We start from the raw sequence: 13,047 nt of genomic DNA on the forward strand, positions 1-13,047 counted from the left end.
CGAGAGCGTTCTACGTCACGTGGGTGACGTCACGGCTGTAACGACGAAGAAATGAATGTTGTTGCACAAAGCAAAAATCGAGTCGGAATTATTTCCTGTTATTTTGTCAACTTTGCGACTGAGGCCACGTGTGTACAACGTGTGTACAAGGGTACAACATTACACATACATTAGATCCATTGCTCTTTCTGATTCTCGTAAAGTCGGTTCTCTCGATCGCTCTTAAAAGCTTTCTCTCGCTTGAGACTATCCTCCTTCTCTAGCCCATGTGTGGAATACTGCTGTCATATTTGGACTGGAGAATCTTTGTCCCACTTGAAAGTTTCTTGATAAATTGCAGAAACGTATCTGCAATTTAATATCTTTTTCACTGCAACCCCTCTCTCAAAGACGTGATGTTTCTAGTCTCGGTGTTTTTTATAAGTACTATTATGGCATGTGTTTTTCAGAATTTGTTTATCTATTCCCTGCTTCCTTTGTTCCAGCTCGTTTGACGAGTTGATCTAGTGGTCTTCGCTAATTCGCTGTTCTAATACCTCATAGTAATACAGCTTCCTATTTCAATAGCTTCTTTGTAAAAAACTGCAGGCTTGTGGAACTTTCTTCCTGCTGACTGTTTTCCTCTTAATTATAACCTTAATCTTTGCAAGACTAAAGCCAATAGGCATCTCCTGTCTTTGCGATAATCACCTTTTCAATCTTATTCACACACCGGTTCCCATTAGATTACTGAAGTTAAGCAACGTTAAGCCCAGTCAGTACTAAAATAGGTGACCATTTGGGTATGTGCGCTCCGCTTATCTCGGCATTGTTTTCAGTCGTCTAGTATTTCTCTTTGACACGAGACTCAAGCAGTTCTGATTAAGGAGAGGTGTAGTTGGAGATTGCGCAACCCTTGCCTCACAATTACTCGCGCAGCTATCCTTACAGGGGGTATCCATTGTCTTTCGAGACTGAACAGAGGCATCGAGCTCCTTACATCAGGTGGTTTTATACCTTGTCTGGAGCGATTTCCATAAAAAATAAATAAACCTCCCCAATGAATTCCCGTCTGAGGAACACATTACCGCGGGTCTGATTCCCTGCATATTATAACATAGTCGTCCTTAAATCCAATGTACACAAATACCTGTCATTAAACCGACCGATATAGTAATCAAACTTTGTTCATGCTATTGAAAGTTCGCCACCTTTCACTGGAGTTACCAGATCAGGCTGCCTGAAGATACCGGCTCCCTCTCCTAAAATGCACCAAACATTGAAGTTAGTTTGTTTTTTTTTTTCCTTTGCAAAACTCAATTATGTTCCGCAAAGTCAAAAACAAAAATTTTCCTTTTCAAAATAACCAAACCAAGAACCATGAATGACTGGTTAAGGATATGAGGGAATTGACGCATGAAAACGTTTCTCTTTTTTTTTTTCAAAAATTACGGGTTCAGCATCGAATAACTCAAAAAGGCTTGATATGCCGTGAAACAAAATAACCCAGCCACACACCATTTTTCAGCTGATAATCATTCCATTTTATTAACTTTTATCCTTCAGTGGTTTTTGGTCTTGATATGTGATGATTGTAAAAAAAAAAAATCCTGAGTAGAATGCTTGTGTGAGAAAATCACATGTTATCTCACTCGACAACAGTCGTCAACCCTAATGTTGTGTGCCGTGGATTTATTTTCTTTCGTCTTCTCTGGTTCTACCGTGTCGTTGTCTCTCACATTGGCAGCTTCCAAGGGGGGGGGGTGCACGGATTTACAAGTATGAAAAAAAATAAAACAAATAAATAGAAAAATACAGACCCTATCGACACTTTCTATAAGTGTTAGTTGAACGCTGGTAGGTGTGAGACACTATCGACCCTCTGAACGTTAAGGCTAACGTCTATGCTCTATCTAGGCTGTTCGTCAGTCGGTTGATCAATTCATCCCCTCTCCATCTGCTCTGAGCTACGATCTGCGTTCTACTAAGTTAAACTCGTACCTGTTGTCAATTGTGTACAATTGGCAACTGTCCTCAACTGGAACTGTCGTAAAATGCTGCAAACACTAAGCTTTGCAAACCGCTTCTAACCGCTGCAAAATGCACCGACTTTCCTTTAAAAAAAATAACCCTAAAACATATTGTCAAATCATAGCCACAACCTGATCAACCCCATATCAGCTCTCCTTTGTGTGCCTTGGTGAACAACTTCCTATCTATTGTCTTTTTACCAACCCTATTTCCTATAATTTTGTTTACCCGATAAACCTATTTCCTCTTTTGTCATATTTCTTTTTCTCTTTCTCCTAATCATTTAGGGGGTGGGACTCGATAGTAGCACGCAAGGTGACATAATAATTTTGTTTTATTTCAATCTTCCCAAAAAAGCTCAGAATTTTCCAGACAGCCACGCATTTTTTTTTTTTTTTCGCACTAGCTAACATTTGTTTTTGCATATAGTCCCCCTTCACATTAATAATAATAATAATAATAATAATAATAATAATAATAATAATAATAATAATAATAATAATAATAATTTTTATTATTTTTATTATTTTTATTATTATTATTTTTATTATTATTATTATTATTATTATTATTTTTATTATTATTATTATTTTTATTATTATTATTATTATTATTATTATTTTTATTATTATTATTATTATTATTTTTATTATTATTATTATTATTATTATTTTTATTATTATTATTATTATTATTATTTTTATTATTATTTTTTTTTTTATTATTATTATTATTAGTATTAGTATTTTTATTATTATTATTATTATTATTATTTTTATTATTATTATTATTATTATTTTTATTATTATTATTATTTTTATTATTATTATTATTATTATTATTTTTATTATTATTATTATTATTATTATTATTATTATTATTATTATTATTATTATTATTGAGACATTTATTACTACAACAAACCGAAAAAGTTGTATCGAAACAAATATACGACAAATAACCGTTACCAAAGGCAAGATAGCCCCATTCTTTTACCTACATGAATAAGTTCTTAGTAGTTTGCCTTATTTTAAAGCATTTATTATTTAAGTTTGAAGTAGTAGTGGCTGACATGGGACGATTATCTGAAACGACTCAATAATAGCTCAAACTTCGAAAATGATACAAAATACTGATAGAAACCCACCCAATAGATGCCACCATGATATGTATCATGTAGGTTTCGATCAGTACTTCGTTTAATTTTCGATTTTCAAGCGATTATCGCGACTCAGAATATGGTATCCTCATTTCCGCCACCTTACGGTCGTCCTAACTTAATAACTCGACACTACGTGTGTTTTAAACTTAAAATTCACTTTAAAATAAGTTAAAACTCAAAAAGAAAATTATCTAGTTAGGCAGAAGAGTAAGTTATCTTTTGGTAACATTTATTTCTTGTTTTTTCGATTTGGTTTAACGATGTATGTTAAGACTGTTGCAATGTATCAATTCGTGTTCGCACTTTGAAATTGCAAAGTTCTATGAACAACAATATTATAATAGTTCACACTTACGTGACGTGACATCTTACAGAACAAAGTTCGGGTTTGTATTACTATACACATAGATTCGAAAACGCTGTTAAAAACAAAACAAATATATAACAAATAAATGTTATCAAAGGCAAGATAATTTATTTTTCTACCTTACTGAATAAATTTTTAGTGTTTTTATTTAATGTAACGTGTTTATTCGGGTCGAAAACAGTGTTTTCCGATGTATTTGAAAAATGCAAATGGTGGCAGACTCTGTGTTGAATACGTAAGCTTGAGAAAATGAGTTAAAACTGAAAAAAAAAAACTGTACAAAATACTGTTAGAAACCCACCGAATATCTATCAGTCTATGTTACAGTAACGTATATTCGGTATTTTGTATAGTTTTTTTTATTTTTAACTCATTTTTTCCAAACCTACGTATTCAACACAGAGTCCGTCGCCATTTGAATTTTTCAAATACATTGTTGAAGTATACCACCACCCCAACTGTACAAAACAAAAACAAGCTACGGTTGTTAGTGGGAGCCACTGCTTGCCCAGTATAACTGTGGACAATGATGCCCGTCGCCAAGATGAACGTACCGTGGCGAAATGCCGACGCATTTCATATATATCTATATATTGAAGAATTTAGCTTCCAAATAATCGATTATATTTCTTAATTTGTTCCGAAAAAGAAACAAAATATTACGGAATTATTATAGTGTACCCAATATATAGAATTGATTTCAAAAGTTTTTAAAACATAAGACTTTGGTGCCATCAGCTAGAATCGAAACCAAGACATTTAGCTATCCAGCGTTATTCGTTATCATCTGGGCTAAGACGACATGCATATCAATGCTTTATAAATTAACTGACGTAAACGCATAAATGTATATTTGCGCATGCATAGAGGAGCACTGTATATCGACTTACGCCTGCCAAGTTCCAATTTTTCAATTTAACTACTTTGAAGCTATTTTTCCGATAATTTTCAAATAGTTATTTACTTATCAATTTCGTGCGTCGGATCACTAAATTATCGTGTTGGATTACATTTTTTTATGTTTCGAAGTAAAGCTCCTTTTCAAAATGAAATCTTATCTCGATCTGCATTGTGTTTTTGCCTGGAAAGCGGAATCAATGATGGGATTTGTTTTATTTGTTTATTTATTCTGTAATTATAATGTTTTGTAAATGTTACTTGTTTATTAATGAATTATTTTTGTATTATTAAATATTTATTTGCTGTGTCTTCGTTATATTATTATCGTATTATTATATTACTAGCGGGACCTGTGGAAATTCCACAGGGGACTCATTCATATACAATATATTGATGTTGGCATTCTGTAGATGTTCAGTGTAAATGGAGACGCTCTGATATTATTGTAGCTTTTTTGTTTGTTAAAACTGCAAAAGTATTTATCTAAGCTAGCACGAACGCCCGGCAAAGGCAGATCGTAAAATACGCTTAAATATGATATTTTAATTCTTACAGATTTCGTATATATTATTATAGAGTCAATGTTCTATCGATTTTTATATGTTATAAAGTTGCGATTTCAAATATAAAAAATATATCCATATGATTTGGGTGCATTAGCTGGAATCGAAACCGAAATAAAAACTTATGGAAAAAATATATATACGTATAAATAACCGAAACTAAAACTTATGAAGAATTCGTGATAAAATTATTTATAAAAAAAAAAAAATAGATGATTTAAGTGGAATTGGCTATAGTCAAAACTGAAACCAAAACTTATGAAGAATTCTTGGTAAAATTCTTTATGATAAGAAATAGAAGAACATAAGAATTAAAAGACCCGGATGTAAGCGTGACACACAAAAGAACACACACGCTATCGTATTAATATATACATTATGACATTTTTATATTATAATCATATTATTACATGCTTATTACACTATATTATGATGTTATATTATTATAATATTAATATATTATTATAGTATACTAGCAGGGATACCCGGCGTTGTCCGGGGTTATAAAACACAAATAGAACAAATGTTTTACTTAGGATACTGAGAACTTGTATTTTTGAGGCAGTTCTAATCCCCATCGGATTATAGGGAAGGGGGGGGGCTTTCTTAACTATTCTGTATTTTAACTTAAAAAATCCCGTCTAAAAAAATATCACGGTTCGTAAACCGCAGAAGTACTAAATGGATAAATACACAGAAAATGTAATCGCCCTAAAAAAAAAAAAAAAGAAGAAGATATTTTTTTAAGGAGTAGCGGTAAAGACCTCCTTGATTATTTAGCTGTGTTGTTTTGTTTAAAGAAAGTAGGAACGCACACATTGGATGACTTTTAAAAAAAAAAAAAAACCCTGTAAAACATTATCCACAAAATTAATCCGTCTATACAAACGATCACACACGTAATAACTATTCTTTTGTCGTTGTCCTTAAAAATCAACACAGACGAATTTTGTCAACATACAAGTTTATTTGCAATTCACTGTTGGTCATTAACAAGAGAAATAGACGGAACAGAACAACTGTGTGTATGATGTGTGTATGTATGTGTGTGTGTGTGCGTATCTGTATGTGTGTATATGTGTGCGTACATGTGTATGTGTGTATATATGTGTGTATGTGTGTGCGTCTATGTATGTGTGTATATGTGTGCATATGTGTGTGTATGTTTTTTTTATTTTTTTTTTTTTTTGCATAGGCATCACCACATTATCAAGGCCCAGAGACCACTCAAGGATAAGGGTTAAAGAGTGTACAGTAGAAATTGGACAATATAGTAATCATTAGTAATGAAAATTTGGTAAATTTGATAACTTATATGGAACGGCTCATCAAGAACTTATTAACTTTAGACTTGAACACAACCATATTGTAGTCAGCCGGAAAGCAGGAAAACGGAAGACAATTCCATAGGCGTGCAGTTCTAAGAAAGAAGCTTTGTTCATGGAATCTACGTTTAGGTTTAGGCACAGATAAAGAGTGGGGGAAATTATTGATAGTGTTTACAGCTAGACGAGTGTTTCTTGTGAAAGTTTGGCGAGGGGGGACCATAGATTGAAGCTCAGTTGAACACTTTCCATGAAAATAACGATACATCAGAGACAAACTCGCAACATCTCTTCTGTGAGATAGAGGTTGCAAGGAGGAGAAAAGGACATCTCCTACGAGGCTACGAAGTCTATTTTGAACTCTATCAAGGCAGGACAAGTCCTTTCTAGCAGCTCCTGCCCAGATGTGGCAACAGTATTCCATCCTTGGACGTACCTGGCTCTTATATAGATAGAGAATAGCATCAGCAGTGAGATATCTACCGGATCGATAGAAAGATCCCACCATTTTTCCAGCGGCCTTGGCAACAGATTTGATATACGTGTTCCATTTAAGATCAGGAGTAATGGTCAAGCCCAGAAGCTTGTGTGTATGTATGTGTGTATATGTGTGCATATGTGTGTATGTGTGTGCATGTGTGTGTGCGTCTATGTATATGTGTATTGTGTATATGTGTGTGCGTGTGTATATGTGTGTGCTTCTCTGTATGTGTGTGTATGTGTGCATATGTGTGTGCGTGTGTATGTGTCAGGCACCAAGAGAGAGACGGAAAAGAACAATTGCGTGTAGCGGTAACTATGTGTGTATGTGTGTGTGTATGTGTGTGCGTATGCGTGTGTGCAAGTGTGTGCGTGTGTCAGGCGACGAGAGAGAGACGGAACAAAACAACTGCGTTTATCAATAACACTGTGTGTATGATGTGTGTATGTATGTGTGTGTGTGCGTATCTGTATGTGTGTATATGTGTGCGTACATGTGTATGTGTGTATATATGTGTGTATGTGTGTGCGTCTATGTATGTGTGTATATGTGTGCATATGTGTGTATGTGTGTGCATGTGTGTGTGTGCGTCTATGTATATGTGTATTGTGTATATGTGTGTGCGTGTGTATATGTGTGTGCTTCTCTGTATGTGTGTGCATATGTGTGTATGTGTGTGCGTGTGTATGTGTAAGGCACCAAGAGAGAGACGGAAAAGAACAATTGCGTGTAGCGGTAACTATGTGTGTATGTGTGTGTGTGTGCGTATGCGTGTGTACATGTGTGCATGTGTGTGCGTGTGTCAGGCGACGAGAGAGAGACGGAACAAAACAACTGCGTTTAGTGGTAACTGTGTGTATGTGTGTGCATGTATGTGTGTATGTGTGTATATGTGTGTGTATGTGTGTGTTAGAGGCAATGACGGAATTTATCATTCACACTGAATGATTGTCGGTTCTCCTTCCTTTACCTTTTCATTTGTTTATGTTATTTGTGTCTAATAAAGACAGCAACCGATATTCCTGAAATGTAGATATTTAAAATATTTAATTGTTCTTCTTTATTTTGCGTTACGCACTTCTAACTCCTCGACCGGGAATGTAAGCCTTTTTTTTTTTTTGCTGTTTTCGGTGATAATTACAATTCAGGTTATTTTTATAAGACACAAGAATGTTGATCAAAATCCATCTGAAATGTACGTGTCCGCACATCTCCGATTTTATCGCCACGGTTCACTATTCAATACATGGTCCGTACATTGCTATTTTTTTTTTTTTTTTACGGCTATATTCTGTTGTAATACGGCTTTATTTTTATTCGTTTGATACTAACTTTGTGGGTGTATCAAAACATTGTATAATGTTAAAAGCGATAAAAATAAAATAAAGATAACGAACCTAAAATCTAAGGATATTCAGTCTTTAATGCTATCCATTGCTCAAAGTGCGGCAATCATGTCAACACGCTAAAAATTAATTTTTTTTTTTTTTAAAGAAAAGCTTAAAACATCTACGCGTGCACAGACAATAAATGCGTCGAAAAAGATGCGATTATATCTTACCCCCCCCCCCGCCTATTAGGTTCTACAGCAGTTCTACAACAAGAAATTAAGCATTTTCCCCCCTAATTTTCGATATCATTTGTCCGAGTGATTGCGGATTAAAAAATATAAACTTTATGCGTCTTTAGTTCGTATTGTCTACTTTTAGATGAACATAGAAACATAGAAACATTCACACAAACATTTTTGTATTTTGTCTAATAGATGATTATTATTATTATTATTATTATTATTATTATTATTATTATTATTATTATTATTTTATAAGCATTATTTCCATATGATATTATTAGTACTATCATAGTATTACATTATATTATTACATTATTATATTATCATAGTATCATACGATTATATTATGTTTCTGAATTTTTTTTAATGAGGATTAGTTATTCGTATTATTTCAATTCATCGGACTACTGTTGTCATCTGATTTTCACGTTTCGGTCCGACCTTCTTCAGGTGTATCTTGTCGAACTCGGGGATGTTTCTGTCGAACTCGGGAATTTTTGCGGAATTTTGAACGGAACCCTTTATTTACTTCACGGGTTAGCATGCTCTCGTTCTGTCAGTCATGATTGGATAAAGGTCCTAAATAATTCGCAATTGTATTTTTCGGTTACCCACATTGATAATTCAACCTTCTGAGAATATCATTTTTAGAATTTATTTTTCCGAGTACTGTAACCACTGCGCCATGGGTCTTTGCATTCGAAGAAGGTCGGAGGTTAAATCGACCGAAACGTTGTGAAAATGACACTCAAGATGTGAACAGTAGTCCGATGAATCCAAATAATACGAATAACTGGATTCCGGAATAGGAGGATTATCAGAGCGTAGCCACTCAGAATAGACGGAATTTTGCGAGGGAGAGTCTATTATTTATGAATCCAAATACGAATACAATTATATTATTATATTATTATGTTATTATATTTTTTAATTTTTTTTTTTTTTTTTTTTGGTAAAATTTTCGATTAGGTCCATCTCCACAATTTTCTTTTAAATGACGACTTTTATAAATGTTCGACTATGCTAAATACGGAAATCGCATTGAAATTTTGCAGAAATAAGTAGTTATCGAGATATAAAAAGTTGTATTATGCATTGTATTCTTTGGCGGCCATTTTTGTTACGCAAGTAAATTTGTTTATGGCGCGCGTGCGCGTAAAAAAGATGGCCGCCAAAGAATACAATGCATAATACAACTTTTTATATCTCGATAACTACTTATTTCTGCAAAATTTTCGCATTCAGCACAGTCGAAACCTTATAAAAGTTGTCATTTAAAAGAAAATTGTGGAGGTGGACCTAATCTAAAAAAATACCTTTTTGGGGGGGGGGGCTGTTGTTTTCATATTGTTTGCTCTCTGTTGACATGGTTTGTAATTAATGATTTTATTTTATTTTTCAGGGAAAGGGAGGGATGCACACATATTGGCTAAACGGTAAATTGAAACCCGATCAAATCCAAGAGATTCTTTTTAAAAAGAAGGATGCTCCAGCGGCGACTGTAACTAGGTCACTAGTAGAGATCTACGACGGCACCCCTGGTTACACGCCGTTCAGCCTGAGAGAATACCTACGAAATTCCAAATCTGCGTCGGTGGAAGATAAGCTTGAAAGCAGATCTTTTTATTTCCCGGTCACGTACGAAGCGGCCACGCGCCGCCGCAGTTCGTCGCGTTCCATTAAACTGCCGAGCACGGTTGACCTCGGAGAGGACGATAAAAACGAAATAAACCCGTTGAGCAATATTTTAGCCGCGTCCACTCCGGAGAGCAGTAACCCATCGCAGCCGAGTGTGACTGTCATTTGCTGCCCGAAACCGCAAGATCTGACCTTCCGCAGCACTCATTCAAAAAAACCACCGGTGAACAACAAGGGCAATAATTCCAGCCAACAACACATTTCCGAAGAATCGTGCGAAGAGGCGAAGACGGGGCAGCAGCTTCTAAAGCCAGAGGCTGGAATCAGGAACGGGTCACCAAAAAAGCACACCAGCAAACATTACAAAAACAGCCGGCTCTGTACGATGCTGTAGAAACATTCGAGATTTATCAATATGCCATTTACAAAAATAGTGACGAAGCACAGACGTTACGAGCACAAAACATTTCAAAAAGAGTGCTTATATATATATATATATATATATATATATATATATATATATATATATATATATATATATATATATATATATATATATATATATATATTGTAAGATTAGTGAGCGAACCCCAGCGGAGTGTTTACTTATAAAGAAAAATGTTAAAATAAGAGCGTACTATTTATTTATATATGCATTATAGAAAATCAGAACAACATCGGTACTGTCGGTTTCAAATCTGACTAGGGTGGGGCAGGGGGAAATGGACACAACTCTCCTCATCCTATCTGTCTGTTGCTTTTGGGTTTTGGTACATGGTAACACCCTTGTAATAAAAAAAATATATGTCTTACTACAGCTTAAAATCACCGCAAAATGTACTTATAGAAACACAAAATAAAAAAATAAAAAGTGGGAAAGAGAGTTGGAGTATTCGTTATGACCTTACTGTGTGCGCAAGTCGACATTTTAAAAACCAACAGGCAAGGGAGGTTCATAAAGGGCAACCATATGCTGTTTCCCTTTGTCGGGTTTGAAACCGACGGTACTAGTGTTGTCGTCTTCATCTGTAACACACAGAGATACACACGTTTTAAAGATACTGATAGTAAAATTAATAAAAATATATAGTAAAATATTCATACATACACACACACACACACACACACACACACACATATATATATATATATATATATATATATATATATATATATATCGGACGATTCCATCTTTTAAAAGAGGGGTGACAGGTGAATATAGATATATAAGTGGCCTGACGAGGCCACAAGCGAGACATCCGAAGCAGCAAAACTGAAAACTATATATACAAATGTAATCATATTTTATTGGTTATAAAATACAGTTCTTTTTTTACGAATTGTCATAAAATCTTTACTATAGAATAGTATTAAAATCTTCTGATAATTTTCATGTAGCTCCGTCCCATAGAATCAAAGATATGGGCATTTTTGGCTACCAATATAGATATATCCATATATATATATATATATATATATATATATATATATATATATATTTACCAGTGATGAAAAACCGGACTAGAGTGCTCAATGTCTAGCCAGAGCAGTATATAGGAAATTTATTACTGTGAGTCCAGAATGAGCTTACATATTGTTTCAGCTATGAGGAAAATCTTCAAAAGAAGAGGAAATTTTTGAGGATTTTCCTCTAGCTGAAACAATATGTAAACTTATTCTGGACTCACAGTAATAAATTTCATATATATATATATATATATATATATATATATATATATATATATATATATATATATATATATATATATATATATATATATATATATATGGGATTAACAACAGTCTAAAGAGCAGAGTTTATTTTAATGTATTAGTAAATGCATTAATACAATTAAAAGAAAACCGTGTTCGTTGTAATATAGATATAAGCTCAATAGGCATAGATATCCTAGAGCTATTTTAATCTTGAGTAAAATGATTGATAATTTTTAATTAAAATTAAAAATTAAAAATCGGTTTCAAAAGAAAGAACAAACAAAATCAATAAATTGTACGATCGTTTCGAACACGATGTTTTTATTGAGACAGATAATACGTATTGGGCAATAATTTTATCATTTGATTTTATAAAACAAAGTCTCCTCATCAGCAAAAACAGTGGATTGAGGTTTAACAACATTTAACAGCATCCCAATGAATGGATTGACGATGATACTTACGGGTTTTAAAGGTGGACGAATAAAAGATATATCTGCCTTATTTAAAAAAATGTTATTTTTATTTTTAGTGTCTTTAAATCCCCACCCACCCAGCCAGTATTGCAAAGTGAGATTTTAAAAACCCGCTAGATCAGGGAAAGAAATCTCCAGATAATCACTAGATTTTTAAATTTTGTCGTCTGAAATTTTCAAAAACCGCTAATTCACAAAACCAAAATCTCCGAAAAAGAAAAACACCATATTTTAACTTCTTACCTTACATAAAAATAATACGAATATAGTATATTTATTATAATAAATGTACCGTGTTTTTTTTCACTATATATTTCTGGAATTATATTGAAGCGGTTAGCTCCCTAGTAGGCTTTCACATTTTATCAGCTAGTTTTACGTGATTTTCAGAGAGGGTATCTTTTGTTTTGCAAGAAATAAATTATATAATAAAACAGTGGTTATAATAAAAAAATTAAATTAAAATATATTAAAATTAAACATCACAATGAAGGCATACCTAAATATTGGATATTGGATATATTCTATATTAAATATAGGATGAATTAATTTTTATAAAATAAAATTTTGTATAAAAATCCACAAAACATTGGCACCAGATTTTTAACCATTCATAAGGGGAAATCGGGGAGGGGGGTAAAAATGGCAGAAATGTATATAGGGGGAAATGGCACAAGATGAAATCTTTGAAGATATATATAAAGGGAAACCATTAAGTTTGTCAATTCCTAATGCTCGCAGGAAACATGAGTTGGAACAATTACATCGAGGGCATTGCCAGGGCCGCTACAGATAGGGTGGGCTCTCTCTACCGTGCTAGAAAACTACTAACACCC

General features: G+C 33.6%; 1 protein-coding gene across 12 annotated transcripts in view; it reads left to right on the forward strand.

The window, feature by feature from the left end:
• LOC145256500 (soluble guanylate cyclase 88E-like) overlaps positions 1 to 10,520 on the forward strand; it is a 957,444-nt gene extending 946,924 nt beyond the window's left edge. For all 12 annotated transcript variants that reach the window (XM_080115458.1, XM_080115459.1, XM_080115465.1 and 9 more), the window contains one exon: positions 9,784 to 10,520. In XM_080115458.1, the coding sequence (XP_079971584.1) occupies positions 9,784 to 10,413 (630 nt within the window). In that variant the 3' untranslated portion in view covers positions 10,414 to 10,520. The remainder of the gene's footprint in view (positions 1 to 9,783) is intronic.
• The last annotated feature ends 2,527 nt before the right edge of the window (positions 10,521 to 13,047 follow it).

This window comes from Euprymna scolopes, chromosome 32, assembly GCF_053919585.1.
Source record: "Euprymna scolopes isolate OS-2025 chromosome 32, ASM5391958v1, whole genome shotgun sequence".
Lineage (NCBI taxonomy): Eukaryota > Metazoa > Mollusca > Cephalopoda > Sepiida > Sepiolidae > Euprymna > Euprymna scolopes.